At 53.8% G+C, this 21060-nt stretch overlaps 10 protein-coding genes across 10 annotated transcripts; 5 read left to right on the top strand and 5 right to left on the bottom strand.

Annotated features, from left to right (window-relative positions):
- Positions 1-1274: 1274 nt before the first annotated feature.
- Positions 1275-4385, top strand: CPAR01_02018 (uncharacterized protein; the record flags this gene model as incomplete). Its single annotated transcript, XM_060486306.1, has 1 exon — positions 1275-4385. One exon carries the CDS (start codon positions 1275-1277, stop codon positions 4383-4385), a length of 3111 nt encoding a protein of 1036 aa, XP_060353634.1.
- Positions 4386-6125: 1740 nt separating this feature from the next.
- Positions 6126-7672, top strand: CPAR01_02017 (eukaryotic aspartyl protease; the record flags this gene model as incomplete). Its single annotated transcript, XM_060486305.1, has 4 exons — positions 6126-6387; positions 6492-6603; positions 6661-6785; positions 6846-7672. 4 exons carry the CDS (start codon positions 6126-6128, stop codon positions 7670-7672), a joined length of 1326 nt encoding a protein of 441 aa, XP_060353633.1.
- Positions 7673-8625: 953 nt separating this feature from the next.
- On the bottom strand, positions 8626-9259 carry CPAR01_02016 (uncharacterized protein; the record flags this gene model as incomplete). The annotated part of the gene is made up of 3 exons (XM_060486304.1): positions 8626-8938; positions 9037-9120; positions 9192-9259. The coding sequence occupies 3 exons, from the start codon at positions 9257-9259 to the stop codon at positions 8626-8628; spliced, it is 465 nt and encodes a 154-aa protein (XP_060353632.1).
- Positions 9260-10691: 1432 nt separating this feature from the next.
- CPAR01_02015 (uncharacterized protein) lies at positions 10692-10925 on the bottom strand (the record flags this gene model as incomplete). Its single annotated transcript, XM_060486303.1, has 1 exon — positions 10692-10925. One exon carries the CDS (start codon positions 10923-10925, stop codon positions 10692-10694), a length of 234 nt encoding a protein of 77 aa, XP_060353631.1.
- An 889-nt stretch (positions 10926-11814) lies between these two features.
- Positions 11815-12363, top strand: CPAR01_02014 (uncharacterized protein; the record flags this gene model as incomplete). The annotated part of the gene is made up of 1 exon (XM_060486302.1): positions 11815-12363. A coding segment is annotated over one exon (549 nt), but the record flags the coding sequence as incomplete, so codon positions are not given.
- A 1514-nt stretch (positions 12364-13877) lies between these two features.
- CPAR01_02013 (S25 ribosomal protein) lies at positions 13878-14929 on the bottom strand (the record flags this gene model as incomplete). The annotated part of the gene is made up of 3 exons (XM_060486301.1): positions 13878-13903; positions 13972-14195; positions 14523-14929. The coding sequence occupies 3 exons, from the start codon at positions 14927-14929 to the stop codon at positions 13878-13880; spliced, it is 657 nt and encodes a 218-aa protein (XP_060353629.1).
- A 71-nt stretch (positions 14930-15000) lies between these two features.
- CPAR01_02012 (40S ribosomal protein S5) lies at positions 15001-15914 on the top strand (the record flags this gene model as incomplete). The annotated part of the gene is made up of 3 exons (XM_060486300.1): positions 15001-15140; positions 15297-15480; positions 15597-15914. 3 exons carry the CDS (start codon positions 15001-15003, stop codon positions 15912-15914), a joined length of 642 nt encoding a protein of 213 aa, XP_060353628.1.
- A 266-nt stretch (positions 15915-16180) lies between these two features.
- Positions 16181-16483, top strand: CPAR01_02011 (uncharacterized protein; the record flags this gene model as incomplete). The annotated part of the gene is made up of 1 exon (XM_060486299.1): positions 16181-16483. The coding sequence occupies one exon, from the start codon at positions 16181-16183 to the stop codon at positions 16481-16483; it is 303 nt and encodes a 100-aa protein (XP_060353627.1).
- A 418-nt stretch (positions 16484-16901) lies between these two features.
- CPAR01_02010 (acetyltransferase) lies at positions 16902-17828 on the bottom strand (the record flags this gene model as incomplete). The annotated part of the gene is made up of 1 exon (XM_060486298.1): positions 16902-17828. The coding sequence occupies one exon, from the start codon at positions 17826-17828 to the stop codon at positions 16902-16904; it is 927 nt and encodes a 308-aa protein (XP_060353626.1).
- A 2182-nt stretch (positions 17829-20010) lies between these two features.
- CPAR01_02009 (heavy-metal-associated domain-containing protein) lies at positions 20011-20338 on the bottom strand (the record flags this gene model as incomplete). The annotated part of the gene is made up of 2 exons (XM_060486297.1): positions 20011-20174; positions 20251-20338. 2 exons carry the CDS (start codon positions 20336-20338, stop codon positions 20011-20013), a joined length of 252 nt encoding a protein of 83 aa, XP_060353625.1.
- Between the last annotated feature and the right edge of the window lie 722 nt (positions 20339-21060).

Here is a 21060-nt window from a genome sequence, read left to right as displayed (position 1 = left end):
GAAGCCTCCTAAGGGATAAAATCCCCGAGGTATTCCACCGTGATATGCTGATGGCAGTTCTTGTTCCTTGTCGGTTGGTGTGGTTGCAGCTGGGAGGTTATGCAAGGGAAGCTGGATTGTACCCCGCCATCAGTTGCCCCACTGTAGCTTTATTACCCCGCGATCTCTAATGATGTGAACGGCAAAGGGAACTCAAAGAGCTTGTGTTTTCGATTTCGGATGATATCGAGGAGGGTGTTTGGTGGGAGTAAGTAGCCGTAATTAGTGTCAAGTGTGCAACGTCTTTCATATGAGAATTGAACTTCAGATTCTCACTTTAGTATGTGATTCCAGACTGAAACATTCAGATGGAGGTCCAGCATTCTACCTTTCAGCCAGGCCCTTTCACATCGGAAGTAGTATGCCTGGTCGACTCGAAATGGGCTGGCTGTCTCATATTCCTCATGGAATTTGAGCAACTGTCTTGTGCTAAGAAAGTCTGCCTTGTCTCTTGTGCAAGTGCCCCATCCTACAAACAACTCCGATGTAAGACTGTCCTTTTGGCAATGGGATAAGACAGTATGAGCTGCTGGGGGACACTTGTCCACAAGCAGGCCGATACTAACACGTTGGATCTGCGGTGACTGACCGCTCCGTGATGGTGTCATAATCCACGTAACCTTTAGGTAATCCCCAGTCCAAAAGAGTGTCCATGAGTTGCTTGGTCAAACAGGAATAGAAGATGGGAAGCTGGGCGTTGGCCCCTTTAATGTGGCTTGAGAGCACCGAGTGGATCTCAAGCCCCACTATTCTCGGGACAACTGCCACAAATCCCAGTGCTTATTCTTATCGCACCAATGGAAAGCTTATCGTGTGGTCAGCCTTGCATTTGGGGGGAAGGCGCCACAACTTTTTTTTCTTACAGCTGTCCTCTTCGCCAGGACAGGTAATCCACTAGAAGGTACCCTGCCCGAGGACGACCTGGACCCAGTCTGGGGGGGAGAACGGTACCGAACCCAATAGAGGACACCTTCACGAATCTCCATTCAACGACTCTCCGTTGTTCATATTTGTGCTCCTGGGTCGCCATTGTCTCGAGGAACCTCTCCTTCTTTTTTTGAACTCTCCTCTTTTGTCTTTGGGTTTTCCTCGCTCTCTAGATTTACAATACTCTTGCGTCTCGAGTCTCATACTGGGACTTGTCTAACAATCCGTGTTAGTTTCGACCTCTGTCACTCTCACACGAACCTGCCTAGACGACCCTCCACAGCGCCATTGGGCGCAAACCATACACGATGGCGCAACGAACATTCTCGCCATTGACAGTAGTCCTTGGCTGCGTCTTCTTCTTTTCCGCACACGTCTTTGCCGTCTCCGCCGTCCTTGGCGTTGATCTCGGTACCGAGTACATCAAAGCTGCCCTCGTCAAGCCCGGTATTCCTCTCGACATTGTCCTGACCAAGGACTCACGGCGCAAGGAAATCTCCGCCGTCACCTTCAAGCCTCTCCAGAGCGGCCCCAAGTCCGGATCCTACCCCGAGAGACTCTACGGCTCCGACGCCATTGCCCTCTCCGCCCGCTTTCCTCACGATGTCTACCCCAACCTGAAGACCCTCCTCGGTCTCTCCGTCGACGACCCGATTGTCCAACAATACGCTGCCCGGCACCCAGCCCTGCAGCTCGAGAAGAACGAGGCGCGAGGAACCGCTGCTTTCAAGAGCAAGGTCTTTACCGAGGAAGAGGAGGCATGGCTGGTTGAGGAGCTCTTGGCCATGGAGCTGCAGAGCATCCAGAAGAACGCCGAGGCTGCTGCTGGAGCTGGTACCTCTGTCCGCTCCATGGTCCTGACGGTCCCTCCTTACTTCACAACCGAGGAGAAGCGCGCCATCCAAGCCGCCGCCGATCTCTCTGGTCTCAAGGTCCTCAGTCTCATCAGCGACGGTCTCGCCGTTGGTCTCAACTACGCCACTTCCCGCCAGTTCCCCAACATCAACGAGGGAGGCAAGCCTGAGTACCACCTGGTCTTCGACATGGGTGCCGGTTCCGCCAAGGCCACTGTCATGAAGTTCCAGGGCCGTACGGTCAAAGATGTTGGCAAGTTCAACAAGACCATCCAGGAGGTTTCCGTCATCGGCACTGGCTGGGACAGGACTCTGGGCGGTGACACACTCAATTACCTCATTGTCGACGACATGGTCGCCCAGTTTGTCGAGTCCAAGGGTGGAAAGAAGATCTCTGCCGATGCCGACAAGGTCAAGGCCCATGGCCGCGCCATCGCGAAGCTGACCAAGGAGGCGGAGCGTTTGCGCCATGTCCTCAGCGCCAACCAGCAGGCCGGCGCGAGCTTCGAGGGGCTCTACGAGGATGTCGACTTCAAGTACAAGCTCACCCGGTCTGATTTCGAGAAGATGGCCGAGACACACGCCTTTCGTGCTGAAGCCGTTCTCATGAGAGCTCTGACGGCTGCTCAGCTGGAACTCTCTGACCTGACCTCTGTCATTCTCCACGGCGGCGCTTCCCGAACACCCTTTGTTCAGAAGCAGCTGGAGCAAGCCGTTGGTTCCGCCGAGAAGCTTCGCAGCAACGTCAACTCTGACGAGGCCGCCGTATTCGGTGCCGGTTTCCGCGCTGCCGAGTTGAGCCCTAGCTTCCGTGTCAAGGAGATTCGCATTTCCGAGGGCGCCAACTACGCCTCTGGCATGAAGTGGACCAACAACAAGAACAAGCTCCAGCACCAGCGCCTGTGGTCTCCCGTCTCCCCTCAGGGCGGCGTTCCCAAGGACGTCACCTTTACCAACCACGAGGACTTTGATGTCACTTTCTACCAGTACGTTGAGGCTGCCGAGAAGGATGTCAAGGTTTTCTCTACCAAGAACCTTACCGCCTCGGTCGCGGAGCTGAAGGAGAAGTACTCCTGCCTTGACAGCGATATTCACTTCAAGGTCGGCGTCAAGCTGAGCAGTGAGAGCGGCGAGGTTGAGGTCACCAAAGCTACCGTTGAGTGCGAGGCCGAGGCCCCCGAGAAGGAGGGCTTTGTCGACGGCGTCAAGAACCTGTTCGGTTTTGGCAACAAGAAGGGAGACCAGAAGCCTCTTGATGGAGAGGAGGACGAAGAGTCTTCAACCACGGGATCTGAGTCCTCTACTACCGCCTCGACTAAGACGGAGTCTACCACCGCCTCCTCGTCGCCCGTTCCCAGTGACGCAGCGGCCGATGGCAAGGAGCCCGCCCCCAAGAAGAAGGAGCTCGTCACCATCAACGTTGAACTCACCCTTGAGAAGGCCGGTGTGCCTGAGCTTTCCCGTGAGGAGCTTGTCAAGTCCAAGGACCGCCTCAAGGCCTTTGAGGCTTCAGACAAGGCCCGCCGCCTGAGAGAGGAGGCTCTCAACCAGCTCGAGGGTTTCACCTACAAGGTCCGCGATCTCCTCGAGAGCGACTCTTTCATCGCAGCCTCCACCGCCGAGGAGCGTGCCACTTTGGAGAAGAAGAACAGCGAGGCAAGTGACTGGCTGTACGAGGAGGGCGCCGACGCGTCCCGCGATGAGCTCAAGAAGAAGTACAAGGAGCTCAACGACCCCGTCACCAAGATCCAGAAGAGAAGTGAGGAGTCCGAGAAGCGCCCTGAGCTCATCAAGGCTCTCAAGGAAGCCCTCAACTCCACCCAGACCTTTGTCGGCACAATCAGGAAGCAGATTGAAGAGTACGATGAGTGGCACGCCTCAGCAGCCACCGAGTCTTCCAGCACCTCTACCGAGACCCCCTCAGCAACTCCCTCTGGCGACTTTGACGGTCTCGAGGACGACGACTCAACCGGCAAGGAACGCACGATGGAGGACGTCGTGAAGGAGAAGGGCCCCGTCCCGCCCCTGTACAAGCGTGAGGACATCGAAGTCGTCGAGGACGTCTACGAGACCACCAGCAAGTGGCTCAATGAGATGGAAAAGAAGCAGGACGCCCTTGCCGCGACTGCGGACCCCGTCCTCCTTGTCAAGGATCTCCAGGCCAAGCGTGACAAGCTCGACAAGGCGGGCATGGACCTGGCGATGAAGGGCGTCAAGAACATGGAGGGCAAGACCAAGAAGGCAAGCAAGGCTGCCAAGGCGGCTAAGAAGACAAAGTCCACCGCCACCGCCTCGACCTCAGCGACCGCCTCTCCCGAGGACGGCAAGAAGTCTACTACCACCATCCCTTCCAAGAGCTCAACCGCCGGTGAAGCCCCCGCTGGCCGGACCGTCGAGCTTCCCGGTGGCGGAAGCTACGTTCAATTTGGCGGCAGCGACGGCGACACGCCCAGCGAGGCGGAGATTGAGGAGATTCTCAAGAAGTTTGACCAGTCTCAGCAGGCCCAGCAGGCCGCCGCCAAGGAGCAGGAGCAGGATGATGCGCTGGAGCACGACGAGCTTTAGAGACACTTGGATGGATTGTAGATTGGGGGAGAGAGTTGAAGTTTTTTTTGCGCATACCATACCTAGGCGTTTCTACAGATGAAATGAAATTACAGACAAATCAAGATGACTGCCAACTTGCCTTGCAAATCGTGACTGTCTTCTCGTGCGGGCTGAGTGACAACGAGGCGGACAACGTCATGAACGTCAGTTTCGCCTCAACTAGTACGTTTCTCCTACCTCGATCTCGACGGATCCCGCTGTTCACATGGTCCAGCAGCAGCAGCAGCAGGAACCCTTCACATCGTGCCACATGAGAGTCGAGTCAGGCAGCTGAATATCCGAGGACAAATGGCCACGAGCAAAGCAAACTCGGACATTGAAGCGCAGGGTTTTGCGCAATCGCGAATAATCATCGGTAACGGTGAGCCAGTCCTTCAATCTTTTCAACATCATCAAACGTTCTACAAAGGATAGCACCGCCACCTCATCTTGCCACCGTCCGACTCGTTCCCCGAGTGCTTTACGTTCGCAATCTCATGATCAGGAGGTTGTCCCAAACTCGTTACTACGATAGTGGACGAGTAAACAAGACAAAACCGCGAGAGAAGCAACGGTAACACGACCAGCATCGCCCACTTTGCCGTCGGCAGAGCGCATACATTGATCCCGTATCACCCAACATATCGCCGAAAAGTCCAAAAGTCACATGGACTGGATTCAGCCTTCTTTATGATCTTGTATCGCCCCGGGGAAGAAGAGATGTGGCTCCCGAATGTAATTCCGCCAGCCTCACGCGATCCGGTGCAATCCTCGGACGTTTCCTTCCTTGTAGAAAGACTATTTCTACGTGGCCGAGGCTACAATTTGTTGTACATTACACCTCTCGCATGGCTAGCTCCTTCCCCCCCTAGGTCTCATCATCGCAGTCTGTCACCATCATCACCACAAATACATCGTGGCGGAGCCCCAAGTCTGGCGTTTGCCCTCTCACCTTCGACGTTCGGTGTACACCGGTGTAAGGCGAGACCCCCGCACCCCTTGTGATGAAGTCTCACTCCAAACTGCCCATCAATCTCTCATTTGAGTCACCATGGGTATGATGAGGATGTAAGGGAGAAACTGGAGGGGATACTGGCAAAAGGTCCAAATACACAGAGAATGGAACCCCATGACCAAAAACTCGGTAACATCAACCCGTCGGCTTCCCTTCCGGCCATTCCTATTCTTCGACTTTCTCTTCCTTTTGTGCTATCTTGTGCTTCTTTCTCGTTCTTCAAGACAATCAAAAAAGGTAAAGACGGGTATCCGCACAACCCGGCATTTTTTTTTCGTCCCCGGCCGCCGCCCCCAAGATCCGCGGAGTGACACATGTTGCACTCTCATGTAAGGAACGGTAGAAGTAAGGCGACAAAGGGGGGTAGGAGAGAGGCAAAGGGAAGTACGCGAGAGAGTTAGAGAGGCTGAGAAAAGAGAGAAACAACAAACAAGATCGTGTTGCAACATCGTCACTAGTTTCGCTAGCACCAAGTCTCGGTACGAAACAAACATACTGCCTTGTCGACACTTGTCCCTGGAAAAAAAGAGAATCAAACATTCGTAAAAGCAAATCCAGATGCATTCAAAGATAGGATATATATATAGAAGGACAATATCCCTCTCCCCCGTTTCCAAAAGAAAACATCTCTGGCATCCTCATCCAGATCAAAGGTCTTCAAAATCTGAATTCAACACCCGCCAAACATCTGACAACACGCAACGATGATCCCCTCCCTTGCCGTCCCACTGCTATGGTCGACATTGGCACTCGCCATCCCGACCGGTCCTCAACCACAGCAACACGCCGAGCTACCAGACCTCGAACGCCGCAGCACCAGCACCCTCACGGTCTCCGCCCGATCGAACCCGGACTTCATACTCGACGGCCCGGCCGCCCTCGCAGCCGCCTACGAGCGGTGGGACATGCCCGTTCCGGAGTCCCTCGCCAACCACAACATGTTGATTCGGCGCGAGGGATACGAATGTAAGTTGCCCCCTCTCCCCGTTCCCCCCCTTTCTATCCTTTCCTATCCCTCGATGTCGGAAACGCACTGAAGGCACATGCAGAGCTGACCTGTACATACCCAGCCGCCGTCGTTGCCGCAAAAAGTAGCAATGACTTTTACTGGCTGACAGACGTCTTCGTCGGGTCGGCGATGCAGAAGATGCCCGTCATCATCGACACAGCATCTTCCGACTTGTCAGTACCTTCCGCCCCTCGAACTCTTGAAATCCCCCGACTTACACGATGAAACAGCTGGCTGATGACCTCCGACACCGAATTCGGCGACGAAGCCGTGAATGGCAAGCCCGCGCTCTACGACCCCGCAAAGTCGGTGTCGAGTCAAGAGGTCCCTGGCGCATCTTGGGAGTCATCGTACAGTACGTTCTCCCTTCATCCCTCCCCTCCAAAAGATCCCAACTAACACGCAACCACTACAGTCGACAAGTCCACCAGCTCGGGCAAGGTGTACTTCGACACCGTCGGCTTCGGCCTGGTGACGGACAACAACCACTTCACCATCGCCAACACAACAATCCAATCCGCCGTCAACGTCGCCCCGCGGTGGGCCGCCGAACCCAAGATCAGCGGTGTCATGGGTCTCGCCAAGAGTAAGCCCTCGTCCGTCAAGCCCAGCATGCCGTCCATGCTCGATCGTCTCAAGCCGGCGCTGCACTACGAATGGATCGGTATCGACATCCGAGCCAATTCGAACAAGGGCTTCTTCTCCTTTGGATATGCCTTGGGCACAGTGGAGACCAACGAGCCGCCCGTGGACGACGACGAGCACTGGAGCTTCGAACTCAAGGGAACGCGGACGAGCACCATGGACAGCAAGCAGTGGAACGTGTTCAAGAAGCGTACCATTGCTACCATCGATACTGGAAGTAGTTTTGTGCTTCTTCCTGGCGACATGGTTGCCAGTTACTACGCCGGCATCCCCGACTCGGCTCACGACCCAAAGCTGAAAGCCTGGGTGTTCCCCTGCGCCTCGGCCGCAAGCATTCCTGACATGCTCTTCCTTACGGCAGGTGACTACGTGGGCACAATTCTCAAGGAGTCTATCAATCTTGGCCCTGCGCCCGGGAGCTCCGACATGTGCTTTGGTGGGATCCAGAAGAGTGAAACTGATCGTTCCATCTTTGGAGGCGTAGCGCTCAAGAGCATGTTCATCCAACTGAATTATGGAGCTTCAGGAACCTTTGTTAGCTTTGGACAAAAGAGTTCGTATGATGTTTGCGCGACCACGACAGCCTGTCAATCATAGGAGTTCGAGGCAAAGGCTACTTCGTTAGCCAGGGTTGGAAGAGAGTCCAATATGTCATTCCAGTGGCGTCCGTAGAGATCCTAAAGGTGTCGGCTAGTTAGAATAATCAGTTTATCCATTCGCGTGCACAGTTCTGGCCAGAAGAGAGCCACAAAAATGAGATGCCGCGTGCGCGCAGATGCACAACTCTTAAAAGAATCCGGAATTTGCACAAAGTGAGGCTTATCGTGTAGTTTGAAACCCCGAGGATACTGTGACTAGGCAGCCGTGGAAAATGCTCACTGTGCATCCCAAAACGATTGAGGCAATGTAGAGGTGAATTTCCACTTCTTCGTCTGGTATATACAGATATCCCTCTTCTCTCAGGGACGTGCCATCAATGACCAGAGGCAGCCTATCCATCTTGGATTGTCCGCTCAGGCATGCTCAAACTCCATAAACTTGGTGAAAAATGCGTAACCACTCAGGCTCGCAAGAGAAGAAAAGCCAACTGCAAAAACATATCGGGGTGCTGAAGAATCCATGCTTCCAAGTCTAGGAAGCGCTCTGGGAAATGTAGCGAGCGGCGCCCCGTCACGGGTTGTGGTAGCCGGCATGGGTACATGCCAAAGGTAAAACCCCTTTCAGTCATGCTCAAGCCGAGAGTGCAACATTGCTACTATAGCTTGGTGAAGGCGTTAAATCGAGGAGTGCGGGTATATGCGAGAATGAGCTCGAGCCGGTGCAAGTAGTCTGGTTGTGCAATTTGAAAGGGCAAGTCTACCCTCATGCCTGGTCACGGTCGCCGTCTGAGTGAGCAGAAAGAAGCAACAGTCAGCATTTCCGTGATCTCAATTACATGTTTGGCTGGTGATTTTCTCGGTAGAGGCGGTGGTGCTGGAAGAAAGAGCAGAATTGGGCGGGACGTGGTATCATGGGTATTTATATGGGTTGTGTGGGAAACATGCAGCGATCTAGTGTCGGGGTGGGTGGTCGTCAAGGTCATCCTTGCCGACAAATTCGTATTCACCTTCGCTGGCAGTAGGCGTGGGCGGCATGTTCGCCGAAGACGGGGCATGAGGCTGGTTCTGGCGCGCCGTACCTGGTCGTGACCTGGCCTTCTCTTGGGCTTCCTTTGACAATGCTGGTGCAGCATCTCCCGCGGCAGCAGCAGGCTGTGTTGCGGCTTGCTTGTTGACGTTGTTGTTCTTCAACCGCTCCTCCATCTCGCGGATGCGACGCTCGAGAGCTTCAAGCTCGCTTGTCTGGCTCTGGACATTCTGCTTTCTGTAACGATTCTCTTAGTTTTCTGACTTTACGCCTTTTGGTGTAAAGCTGTATGTCGTAAGGTGAAACATGATTCAGGGTGATGCGGCTCTACATACCGTTGGTCAAGCTTCTCGTCTGTGACGGGTTCGTCGAGGCGGAAGATGTCGGCAAGCTCCTGGGAGAAGGAACGAGCAATGGTACTGCGCGACTGCGGGTCAGCAACGCATCTCGCAAGGTTTTTGGTTAACTGAGGCGGGCCATTGGAACGCACGATTGAGGGCGGCGGCCATTGGGCTGCCAGTCGAGGTCGAGCTCAGCGTCGGTCATGTTGTGCGCCATTTCGTATGTAGGAAGAAGCTTCGGATAGGCAGAGGAGATGAGATTGTGAGGTTGCGAGTGGGAGAAAAGAGGACTCGCAATCAGGGACTGGAGACGGTTGGGTTCGTGGTCGACCAAAAAGGGAGGATGATCAGCGGTTAGTGGTTGACAGTGTCGACAGGGTGCTTGTCACACCGATGTGGTAATCCAAGTAGGCGGGTAGTAATGTATGGTGGATAAGAGGCGGTAAGGCGAGTTGGCTATGCAATGCTCTAGAAGCAAGATGGAAGATGTCGAACAAGTGCGTTGGTGGTTCTGTCGCGAAAGATGGATGGAGTAAGGCACAGGTCGAGAGGGGTATCTTTGATGCGCCGGAGAGAAAGACCTGAGAGCAGAGCTGAAGGAAGGTGGGCGAGTATTTGTTTCGTCTGTGGTTGTCTTGTCTGCAAGCGGCAGGGAAAAGGGGATCGGAGATGGTGGGAGAGGTGGAGGCGGGAACTTGGAAGGGGAGGAGGAACAAGGAAGTCAGGTCGGGACAGGAACGGCGGAGGCTTTTGGATGCGGGATGGACTTGGACTTTGTAAGGTTGAGGGAAGCAACAAGAGGAGAGGCGAGACAGGCGGATGTGGGCAAACCTGGTTTGGTCACGGTCCATTCAGATGGGGTCAGATCAAGACAGTGCAAGTTGGAAATAAGGAGGGGAGGACTGAGCAGGAGAGAAGTCAGAACGAAGATGTAAGACAGGGCAGGTGTGGTGCCTGACATCAGGGCCATCATCTGGTGGTGCGCATCATTTTTCGTTGGCACACATGGAGATCACAGGCCGGGAAGGGGAAGGGGCCAGGTACGGGCGGCACACACATGCGGACACAGTAAGGAGGGAGGGGCCTGGAGACGGTGTACCGGATAATTACCAATTATATCTGCTGCAGGTTCATGAGAAGGCGCAATGAGGGAGGGCAATGAACGGAAGGCTCGCCATATCATGTTTAGGTACCTCTGGTATAATTGTAGGTACCTACCTTCCTTTTACCTCACACATCTTAGAATCTAACGGGACTCTTTGAGATGATGACGCTTGAGAAAGGTATCTCTCTGTACAAATACCTCACCTTGAGAATGAGGAACCAGTGTGGTTGAATTGCATCTAAAGGAAGGAGGCAAGCGGGTTGCGATTGCCCCAAGGTAAGTGGACGGACTCAATCCGGAGGTTGGATAGACAATAGGTACGTCGGGGGCTCCGCAGTCTCGCATCAGGAAATCAGGTACCTCGAGTCCTGCATCTGCTCCTGCTGTCTTTTTGGGTCCTATGTCCTGTGGTGGATTGTGCAATTACCAGGTTGCCATCTGTAATCAGCTGCAAAGGGAATGGTCTCGAGACCCAGTCAATTGGGCGCAGAAGGAGTGTTCATGCGACCCGACCGGGACAGGCGATCCAAATCTAAAAGAGCACCTACCTTACGCTCTCACCCTCTACGTAGTAAGGTACGCAGTACTCCGTACGGATACACGCACTGCAAGTTGCATGGAAGTGCATAAACCAGGCTCCTGACACCTCAGCTCCTCTCTTGATGCTTGCTTGCCCACGCCTGGCCAGCGGCAAAGTTGGGAACAGGCTTGACAGGCGAGCCCCGAAAAAGCCAGATGGTTGCAAAGCATGAAGTGGAGGGGGCATGTTTGAGACCATGTAGCAGCCTCGTCAATGGCTGAACTCTTGCGAACACTGACCTCGAAATACACCTCGAGGCTTGGTTTGGCGAGTACTGTCCATACTCCATGTCCTGCCTGGATTGGAGGGCTCTCAAAGTAAAAGAACGCTAGTACATAGAGCACTTGCCACATGAGAGCAAGAAAAGATGGGCATATTCTATCTTGATGGTGAGGGTATCCGACACCACCATGCATACTGCAGAGTATCTATCCATCCCTTGTCTTCGGAGGACCTATGCACCTGCAGCTGGCCTGCATCCATCCATCCATTCGCCCACCCCGGCCACTAATTAAGGTAGACGACAAAGGCACGCTGTCCGTACCTGACGACATCGGCTTCCAGGTCGGAGCCAACTTCCTTCCTTCCTTGGAGGCTTAAGCCTTGAGCGGCTTCCATGTGCAGCTCTCCACGACCCTGGAAATCCCACCTTCACCACTTGTCACTACGACCAACAAGGCAAGGTCATTTGCTCTAGGCCCCTCGTTCACTTCCTCCGTTACTTTCTCCAAGATAGCTTCCCGTCTCCCTACCTCACGGATACCCAACCTCAACCTAAGGAACCTGTGGAAGCAAAGGAAGGTGCTCATGATACTAACCGACTGTCCGTAACTGCTTCGCACCTTACCAGTACCTACTTACCTTAGGTACTCCGTATACAGTGAATGCCTATGCGGCATTACCTTAGTGCACCTACCAACTAATGGCCGGAATGGACATCACGAACCAAGGTTCCTTACGATCCTTCCCTCCTCCACGAACTCGTCCGAGTCTTGACAGCTAATTTACCTAGCATTACGGAGTAGGTACATTGGCCTGCCGTGCCTGCCTTTCATTTCATCCCACCAACACATACCATACCTTAAAACATGCCTTTAATCCCCATCCTACCACTTCTCCCCTTCATGCCGGCAAAGTTACAAGCTTCTTGGGTCTACGCTCCAACTTCAAAGTTGAAACGAACCAAATGATCCGGTCCATCCCTCTTCACTTCTCGTCATATCCGTCTTTTGGGGGGGGTTCGTCAACCAGTCAGCTGTGTATTGAGTCTCTGGATCCCGCTGCCATATGGTCTGCGTGTTTCTATGGCTTGTCATTCGTCAGCCACCACATGACGCACACGTCTGGCTTACAGCCGCATCATGTGCCGCTCCTTTGTTCAAATGAGACCCTGGAACTAACATTGAACAAGGCATTTCTAGCATTCTTCGGCTTCCCAATCAACGTTCGACCAAGTCATGCTCACTACCCCTCGAAAACTCGATGCACGCAAGCTCGCACGCGAACCGCGCTACCACCTTACGGACTAATCACTTCTCATCTCCATCAACCCCTCCAAAATCCAATACCAATTCCCCTTGTCGCAGAAAGAGAAGGAGAAAAGGGGCATTTCGTGACGCTGCCAATTTCGACATGACATCAAATTTCGGACCGCCCTAGTCAATTTGACTTCCTGGTCAAACACCCCCAAACTTGACCAAAGCGCCTGGGAGGTCCCGCCGTAGCGCCCAGCCGCCAACGACTGGTTTAATCTCATCAGCCCGAACCACTTCCGAGTCCATTCCCACTGCCAGCCCCTTGACGTGTCCGACATCTCGGGCTCCGGGCTTGGGCCCCGGCAAAGGACTCAAGAAGCTCTTAAACTGTATCCCCGCAACCGGCCTTTGCGTCTTCAAATTCATGTATGTAGTACGCGGGTTCTTAGGCGCAAGACCAGGGAATGGCGTGTTCCTGTCAAAGTGGCAGCCAGAGTGACAGCGACATTGACGCTCATGCCAGTATCCATCACAGCGCTGACGCCGATGTCTCCAGAAACCAAGAGCGCGAGTAATTCGTCAAGCGAGTGACAGATTACAGGAAGCATCCACTCCGTATGCACAAAATTATTATTACGTTGTCATTATTACCGAAATACGATAGACGGCAAATGAGTCGACCGACGAGTATGCGTACCGAGTACAGACCGCGATATTGCATTCCATCAACGAATAATGATTTTATTCTAGCGTCAGCCTCTCTGGTGGCGGTCGACGAGGCTCAACTAGTGTTGCCGTCGTCAAGACCGTAGGACAAAAGCCATCGAAAGATCCTTCTGTATTACTAGGGCTTGATGCTCAGGCCTTCGTGCGACGAGAACACTTCATCTCAGCCCAGCAACCGTTGCCCTCAATCTGCATGACATCGGGCCTTAAATAGTGACCTCTAGGGCTGGATTGACTGCGGGCCAAGACCCAAGGCAAGCCGGTCTTTCGCTTGGCTCTCGAGCTTCCGGCGCATCATGAAAGTGGAAACACGGAGCGAACGATATCAAGCTGTGCGTCACAGCCCTACAGCATTAGATGCGGCTGTCTTCTTCGGACAGGAACACTATCTGTGGGCCTCTTGGCGGGTGAGAGTTGTTGTTCCAACATTATTGGGTCTTTGGAGACCTTGAATATCGAAGCAACGACCGCTTTGCTGGCGAATGAAATTATATGCACAGCGATGACTACAGCAATCGGGTTCAGAGCCACTTCCATCTCACAGTTCATACCCCCGGAGAACTTTGCTTGCCTTCGCACATGGGCTTCAATACCTAGTAGGCAAACCAGCATGGCAAGGACCATTAACTGGAGCAAGACGTGACTGGGCTATGACGTCTGAGGGAAGCACAATGCCTATGGGCCACATGCACTGGAACGATAACCTTTGGGCCGTTATCATTGGGACGTCAGGACGTGATCATGGTCTATTTGACGACGCAGCAGATGTACGATCAACTCCGTTCCATTTGCGGTGCTAAGCAAATCCGATCCCTAAGGCCCAAGGTATAATGCTTCATTGAGCATCCGAAAAGCCTCCTGACTAGGCAGATATGACCAAATCCGTCCCTGATTCCCGTTGCTTTTTGTTTTTGTCGTCACGCGTTCCACGTTCAATGGCTGAGCGGGTTTAGTCAGTACCACCGACGGCACGGGCTGGTGGTGATTGTTAGCTTTGCTGCTCCTCCGTAGATTTCTCTCGTAGCACTATGGGTTCGACATACTGTAGATCTTCATCTTGCTGTGCTGGACAACGGGCTTAATGATGCCCTTCTCCTCGAGGTCGGCAAGACATCTGCGGGCCAGGGAGCCGTTGATCTTGAGACGATCGACGAGGACGGCGACGGTCACCAGGCGGTAGGACTGAACATCCTTGTAGAGCTTGTCGGAGGTGGCCTTGTCGAGGATGACGGCGTGCTGGGCCTTGTCCTTGACCTTTCCCTTGGACCTATAACGATGGGTAAGTCGGTTGGTCGATGGATGATAGAGAGGCAGTGGCGTCCGAGGGTAGCGTATCGTTGGGGGATATTTCGACAAGTTCTTTGTGCGTGTGTGCATAGGATCATACGTACCACTATCGGGACGAGGTCAGCCATTCTATCACTTCAAGACACATTTATGGGAACACGGGGTTTGCGACGAACCTTCTTCTTTTGCTTCTTAGCTCCTGCAGCTGGCGCCTTTACATCCAATTCAAGTCAGCATCGTGATCTGGCCAAGTCGCGAATTTGTGCGTCGCGCACACGGGGGGAGGGGCGTCGTTTCGCGTGCGTACCATTTTGTCTGATTTGTGATGTCGTCGGTCGGAATACCAAAGGCACCTAGGTCGTCGGGAGTAGGAATTTCAATTGTATGAGGTTGCGGGAAGAGGTGCCACTCCAGAACCACCCCTCCAGGCCTTTCGGTTGGAGGGTTGGCCAACCCTAACAAATTGCACGCGGGCGGGTCCACTTTGCCTGCTTTGAAGGCTCTGATTGGGTGCACACCACCACCATCGCGGGTTGAAAAAATATTTCGCCCAGTGGCCCAGCGAAGAGGACCAGAGCCCGGACCAAAAGCCCTTGGTGGTTCCGTTCCTTGTGCACCAAAGTCACGGTTTTCGAGGAGCGAGCTGGCAAAAATCGAAACCCACTCTGCGGCGTACTTTCGCACTTGGACAACTTCAACCCACGACCACCACATTTTCCCACCCCAAGCCTTTCTCGATCTTCCTTCCCAACAAGGTCTACTAACCCCCCAAAGGTCGAGCGAAAATGTCTGACGGCGGCGATATCGAGGTCGAGAGCGTGGGCAACTACGATGTCCTCCCCAAGGACGTTGTCAAGGAGGTCGGCAACGTCAAGCTCTTCAACAAGTGGGATTACGATGTTGAGGTCCGGGACATCTCTCTGACGTGAGTCCACCTCTCAGCACTTTTTTTTTCCTCTTTCTTTGCGTAGGAACGCGATTTACAACGACAATAAGAGAAATACCATTCAACGGAGGACTTGCAATTGGAAACTTGGGACTTGGAGAATTCAGGAAGCTAATCGCGAACCGAATCAAATAGTGACTACATCTCCCTCCGCAACCCCGTCTATGTCACCCACTCCGCTGGCCGCTATGCTGTCAAGCGCTTCCGCAAGGCCAACTGCCCCATCATTGAGCGTCTCACCAACTCCCTCATGATGCACGGCCGCAACAACGGAAAGAAGCTCATGGCTGTCCGCATCGTTGCCCACGCCTTCGAGATCGTATGTCACCCACCCTACCGAGACCGCACCCACAAGCCAAAAAACCTCTTTTGCCAATCCGACCTGCAGACACAATGAGGAGGTATAACACACAAGACTAACACATGCGACTACAGATCCACCTGATGACCGACCAGAACCCCATCCAGATCGCCGTCGACGCCATCGTCAACTGCGGTCCCCGCGAAGACTCTACCCGTATCGGTTCCGCCGGTACCGTCCGTCGCCAGGCCGTCGATGTCTCCCCCCTCCGCCGCGTTAACCAGGCCATCGCCCTCCTCACCACCGGTGCCCGTGAGGCCTCTTTCCGCAACGTCAAGTCCATCGCCGAGTGCCTTGCCGAGGAGCTCATCAACGCCGCCAAGGGTTCCAGCAACTCCTACGCCATCAAGAAGAAGGACGAGCTCGAGCGTGTCGCCAAGTCCAACCGGTAAAGGGTTTTCGTTACTCCCTTTTGTCTATGGTGTTTTACCCCTCGTGGAAAGGGCTATGAAACTCTGCTGCCGGGATTTGGAGAGGCGTGTGTCTGGGGACTGTGGGTGGTTCTTGTCTTTCTTTCCCCGGGAAATAGTGGGATAAGGCAATAATCTTCTCATGCTCGTTCCCAGTGAACACGCTTGGTTTGGAGAAATGAGAGAAAGGGGAGGAGGGAGCTAAGAAAGGGCGGGCAACAAAAACGTGGAGGAGACCTGTTGAAAAAATGGGGGTTCCATCTACAACCTCCCCCTTTTCCCTATTTCTCTATCGAGACGTCAAAAAACTGCTTTCTGGGGGACAAATCAAATCGGAGGCGTGGTATTACATAACAGGGCAATTCAACGTCTTTTTTCTTCAATCCATGAACGAAAAGAAAAGCGGTGTCTTGCGCTGGGTGACCCTTTTTGTTTTGCATTTGCGCGCGTTTCGGGGAAATGGGGGAACGCAGCTGCTACGGCATCTTGTCTCTTCACGGCTTAAATGGTGGTTTATTCCAATAAAAGCCGAAGCTCGTAAGAGCAAATGAACAAAACCCCGGCGTTTCCCCACGGTGTCTAATGTGAGATGAGAATGATATTTCCCTTTACTTCCTCCCCAGTATCGTCGCCGTCGACTGTATGAGATGCCCACCCTGGGTGACGTCGTAACGTCATAGCATGTCACTGCTTCGTCCTCCGTCATAAGTACCTTGTGAATGCATGTGCGAACTCGACATGTCCATGCCGTCTTGACGAAACTACCAAGTACTATTAAGGGACGTTGGTCCAAAAGCAGAAAGCCATCATCATGGGGTATCGTAAACCATCAGAGATCCCCCATCTCGATCAGCCAGACCCCATCATCAATCATTGCTAAGCCAGGCGATGATGCCCTTCCCAGCCTTCTGTTCTCTCCTTTTAAGCGGCCAACCTCCAGCCAAGCATCACTGTTTCATCCTTTCCTCTTCAAAGGATAGGCTTCTCCTCCTCAACATCCAACCGCATAAACATACCCTTGTGCTCGATCCCCTCCTCCCACCAAGTCCCCATCTCCTCGTCGACCCGGAACCCAAACTTTTCCCACGCGCCGACCACGGCCGCCTGCGAGTGCACGCAGACGAGCCCCCTCCACTTGGGCACCTCCTCTGCGCTGGTCGCCCCGATCGCCTCGAGTCCCATCTCCTTGATACTGGGATCAAAGTAGCTCGGGTGCTCACGCAGCCACGCCAGCGCCGTCGTGACCAGCAGCCTCGCGATCCGGTGTCCCCTAAACTCCTTGACCACGGCCAGCCGGCCCAGCTTCACGTACGGCTCCCGCCCGTCGTGCAGCGCCGTCGCGCGGTCCGGCGCAAAGACTTTGGTCGCCGACATGCGCCTCTCCTCGCCCACGTGCTCCGCCGCGCTCTCGGCCCTTTCCTCCACGGGGTTGCTCGTCGACTCTGAAGATTCCTTGTCTCCTCCCGCTTTCTTCTCCCCGTTCGGCGCAGCCTCCCCCGCTGCCGCCGGATCCTCCTTCAACACCCCGTCCCAGTAGACGCCCCCGTCCTTGGGGTGCGGGGCGTGGGGAAATGGCACGAGGCGGATGGTCCCGATGGGCGTGCTGCGGGTGCTGCTGCGGCGGGGCCGGACGACGTTGCCGGCGTCGTCGAGGACCTCCTGCTCGACGACTTTATTGACGGACGCGTACGAGACCCAGTGGCAGGCGCGGCTGTCGTCGGCGTCGAACTCGTTCTCGGCGGGGACGCCTTGTTCAGCGACGAAGACGGCTTCGCGCACCTCCATGGCGTCGCAAATCTCCTTTGGTATCGTCGCCGGCTGCTCGTCGTGCGGCGCGCCGCGTATGTAGGCGTCGAGCCGGGTCGGCTCCAGGAGGGACACGAACGGTGTTCCCATTGTGAAATGTGGGGGTTTGAAGGAAGGCTGTGGTAGAAGGGTATTTGGTTGTGTGCGAATATAAGACGGTTTTGGTTCTTCCTCGGTGGTAGGTATGGAGATGAGATGGCGTTCGATGAGATGTGTTCTGGAAGCTGGTTCTTCTCCTCACTCAAGTAGTGTTGCCGGTTGAGTTTGAAGTAGAGTTGTAGTCGGATGAAGTAAAAAGTGTCCGTTTTGACTTCAAGGCAGCAGCTGTATGTTTTGCAAAAGGTCGGAATTGCATTAGTGTCGAGAACTGCAACCCAGCGGTCTCATCTTTTGATGCAAGGAAAGGCAGACGTATTATGAGAGGTTCAGGCAGCTACCTAACTAAGGGTAAGGGTACGTGCTCTCTACGAAGTACTTCGTGCACCTCACCAAACAATTCGTTTGGCAAGACCCCGTGGAAGCCAAAAAAAAAAAACGGGGAACGGTACAAGCACCGCCACCCACTTTCGGGTCCGGTCGTCATCTGGCAGGGCCGGACGGTCATCTGTCTGTGTGACGCTTTCCCTTTTCACTTGTCTCTCCCACCTCCCACCATCCTAGACATAACTCAGGCGCGCAAAGCCAAAGAAAATACCCATGGCCAGACCGCAAAAACGTATCCAGCCGCTCATCGGCCGGCGCTTTGTGTGGGTTACCCCCCCGTGGCCCCCAGCCCTTTCCCATCGCCCCCCCACCACCCACGGCGCAAAAATGACGTTGGTAGGCACTCCTCCCCGGCTCCCCGGGTGGCGTTGGCGGGTGTGGGTACCCTTGGGACTGAAGTGAGCTCCGGGTGTCGACAGCCACTTCCAGATCTACCATGCCACTACGTAAAATACCAGACATATGCTTCCCAAACATGCTGCACATCTCCTTTCTCTCAGGGTCCTTACTTCACGTGTCCTCCCGTCTCATGCTCGATCTAGAAGCTCCCATTGGGCAAGGCACCAAGATCGGCGGTGGGAGATCCCCAAAGGCCCTTCTAATGTGTCCCTTGATGAGACGGCGGCAAGCTTATAGCAGACCGAAGTAGGTAGCAACCCTGCCATCCATGGCAAAACTTCATTGAGGGCAAGAGGAGCATATCTATTCCGGGCCAATAACGAAGTTCCTAGATAGGAGGGGCAGCTTCTTGTTGTCTTGGTAGCCATCTGCGGTCCAACAAAGCTTCCAGCCGTTCCATGTTAAGATGACATGTCAATAAAGCCCAAACCGATCAGCTTCTTCATGACGCATTATGCGTGCTGCTGCAGTTATGCGAAATCTTCAGAGAGCAGCTCGGAGCAGGCAAGGCCTTATATCAATGTCACCTAGATGAGGGCGGGTTTTTTCGTCTCCACTGCTATCGGCATTACCACCATCATTTGGAGAAAAGGTGATGGAATACGCCGATAGGGATCCTGATTCTAGGCTGATATGGTAACATCGACTTCGTGAACTACAATCTGGGAGAAAACAGACATTGCCCTGATTCGCCCAGTTCCGACGCCTTGGTTGCGAACAAAGTCCAAAGAGCTCCAGCAGTTGAATGTGTCAGGAATCTAAGATGCCTGCTTTGTGGGTAGCGATGCCAGAATAGTACGTAGGTGGTACCGCCGTGTGAGTACCTTCGTGTGAGTTGGCGACAAGAAGCCTGGATCAACTTACAGACACCCCTCGCTAGGCTTGATCCTACTCAGCTGCAGAGGTTCGAAGTTGACCGGAGATGCGCTGCGAAATATAATATGGAGCCACGAGGGGTGATGATCTATAGTTCAAAGACATTGTCGGATCGGATGTGGCTTCACAACAAAAAGCGCAAAATGAGGCCAGAAGAAACCCCTTAAAGGATACTCATCCAGCCATTAGCATCCGGCCGTGGAAGCTATGCACACATAGTCGCAGTCAACCAACAATACAGTGACTGGGCCATGCAACTTTCGAGCCACTCGAACTTCGATGGCGGAAAGCACATAGGTACCTGGTAGACATAGACGAGTATGAAGAGTCGAAGCGACCTTAGTATATCTATTTTCGATAATGAGTTTCGCAAGTGCGCAAAAGCAAAAAAAGTCCTCGGCAGCAAAAACGTATTGCCGTACTGCATTTTTTGTCGCAGCGGTCAAAACGTTCCGTATAAAACTCCTTGCCCAAAGAATGTCCCGTTCGCTACTCAGATCGAGAAAAAGGCTGTTTATGCGGTGACCTCGACGCTCTGCTCCACGCCGTCGGCGCTGCCAGAGTTGACCTTCTTGCCAGTCTTGGAGATGGTCTGGAGGACCTTCTCGTAGGGCAGGCTCTCCTCGGCGATGACGGTGGCGGTCTGGCTCTCGAGGGAGACTTCGTACGACTTGACGCCTGTAATTCGGACAAAGCTTTGGTCAGCACGTGTTCTTTCGGCAATGGGGAGGGAATCTGTGGGGAGGGGACTAACCATCCAGCTTCTTCAGGACGCGGTCGACGGCGCCGGAGCAGCCGCCGCAGCTCATGCTGACGTTGAACTTGTAGGTGTGCTCAGCCATTGTGTCGGTTTTTGGTGGTGGTGTTTGGAAGGACGTCGAAAGATTGGAAATTCGGTGGGTTGCAGGTGGGAGAGTTTGCGGTATGGCGTTTGGCGGGGTACAAGAGAGCTATTAAGGAGGGGCAAGGAAAGCTCCAGTCGTTTATAATCCTGGGTGGTTTACGGGTGATTCGCTTGTATTACGGGAACTTGTTGGAGAAAGGGGTATCTTTAAGTCAAGAGTAAAAATCAGAGAAAAGCCATCGGCAGACCGGATGAGATGGTGGTCATCTGGACCGATTATATATCTGTCCTCCTTGGTGCTGCCAAATCGCATTATTAATTCCCATAGAAACCGCCCGTCGATGGCGCAAGAGAAGGCCGCGCAGCACGCTCACTGACATCCGAACCCCCCCAGTAACCGCTAGCGCCAAATTGAACCCGACCACACCCCAGAGAAAAGAGTCCCCGTCTCGCTTCTGAAACTTGCTCACCTCAGCCCTTTGCAACTTCCAAAATGCTCTTTTCTGAATCTCTCTCCGAATCACCCCCCTGAAACAGAGAGGGACCCCCCAATTCCCGCCGCGAGGTACTGAGCGAGCGCATTTCATTTTAGAGCGACAGTGACAGTGATGCAGGTGCACAAATGTATTACAAAGTGAGGTAAGGATAAGTACCTTACGGATATAGACCCTTCACACGTGAGATGTCCCAGGATCCAGGGAACGTCTCCGTTCTCACTCT

This window comes from Colletotrichum paranaense, assembly GCF_030867605.1.
Source record: "Colletotrichum paranaense strain IMI 384185 chromosome Unknown Scaffold_2.1, whole genome shotgun sequence".
Lineage (NCBI taxonomy): Eukaryota > Fungi > Ascomycota > Sordariomycetes > Glomerellales > Glomerellaceae > Colletotrichum > Colletotrichum paranaense.
Note: the sequence above shows the minus strand (reverse complement) of the source record. Positions and strands in the feature narration are given on the sequence as shown.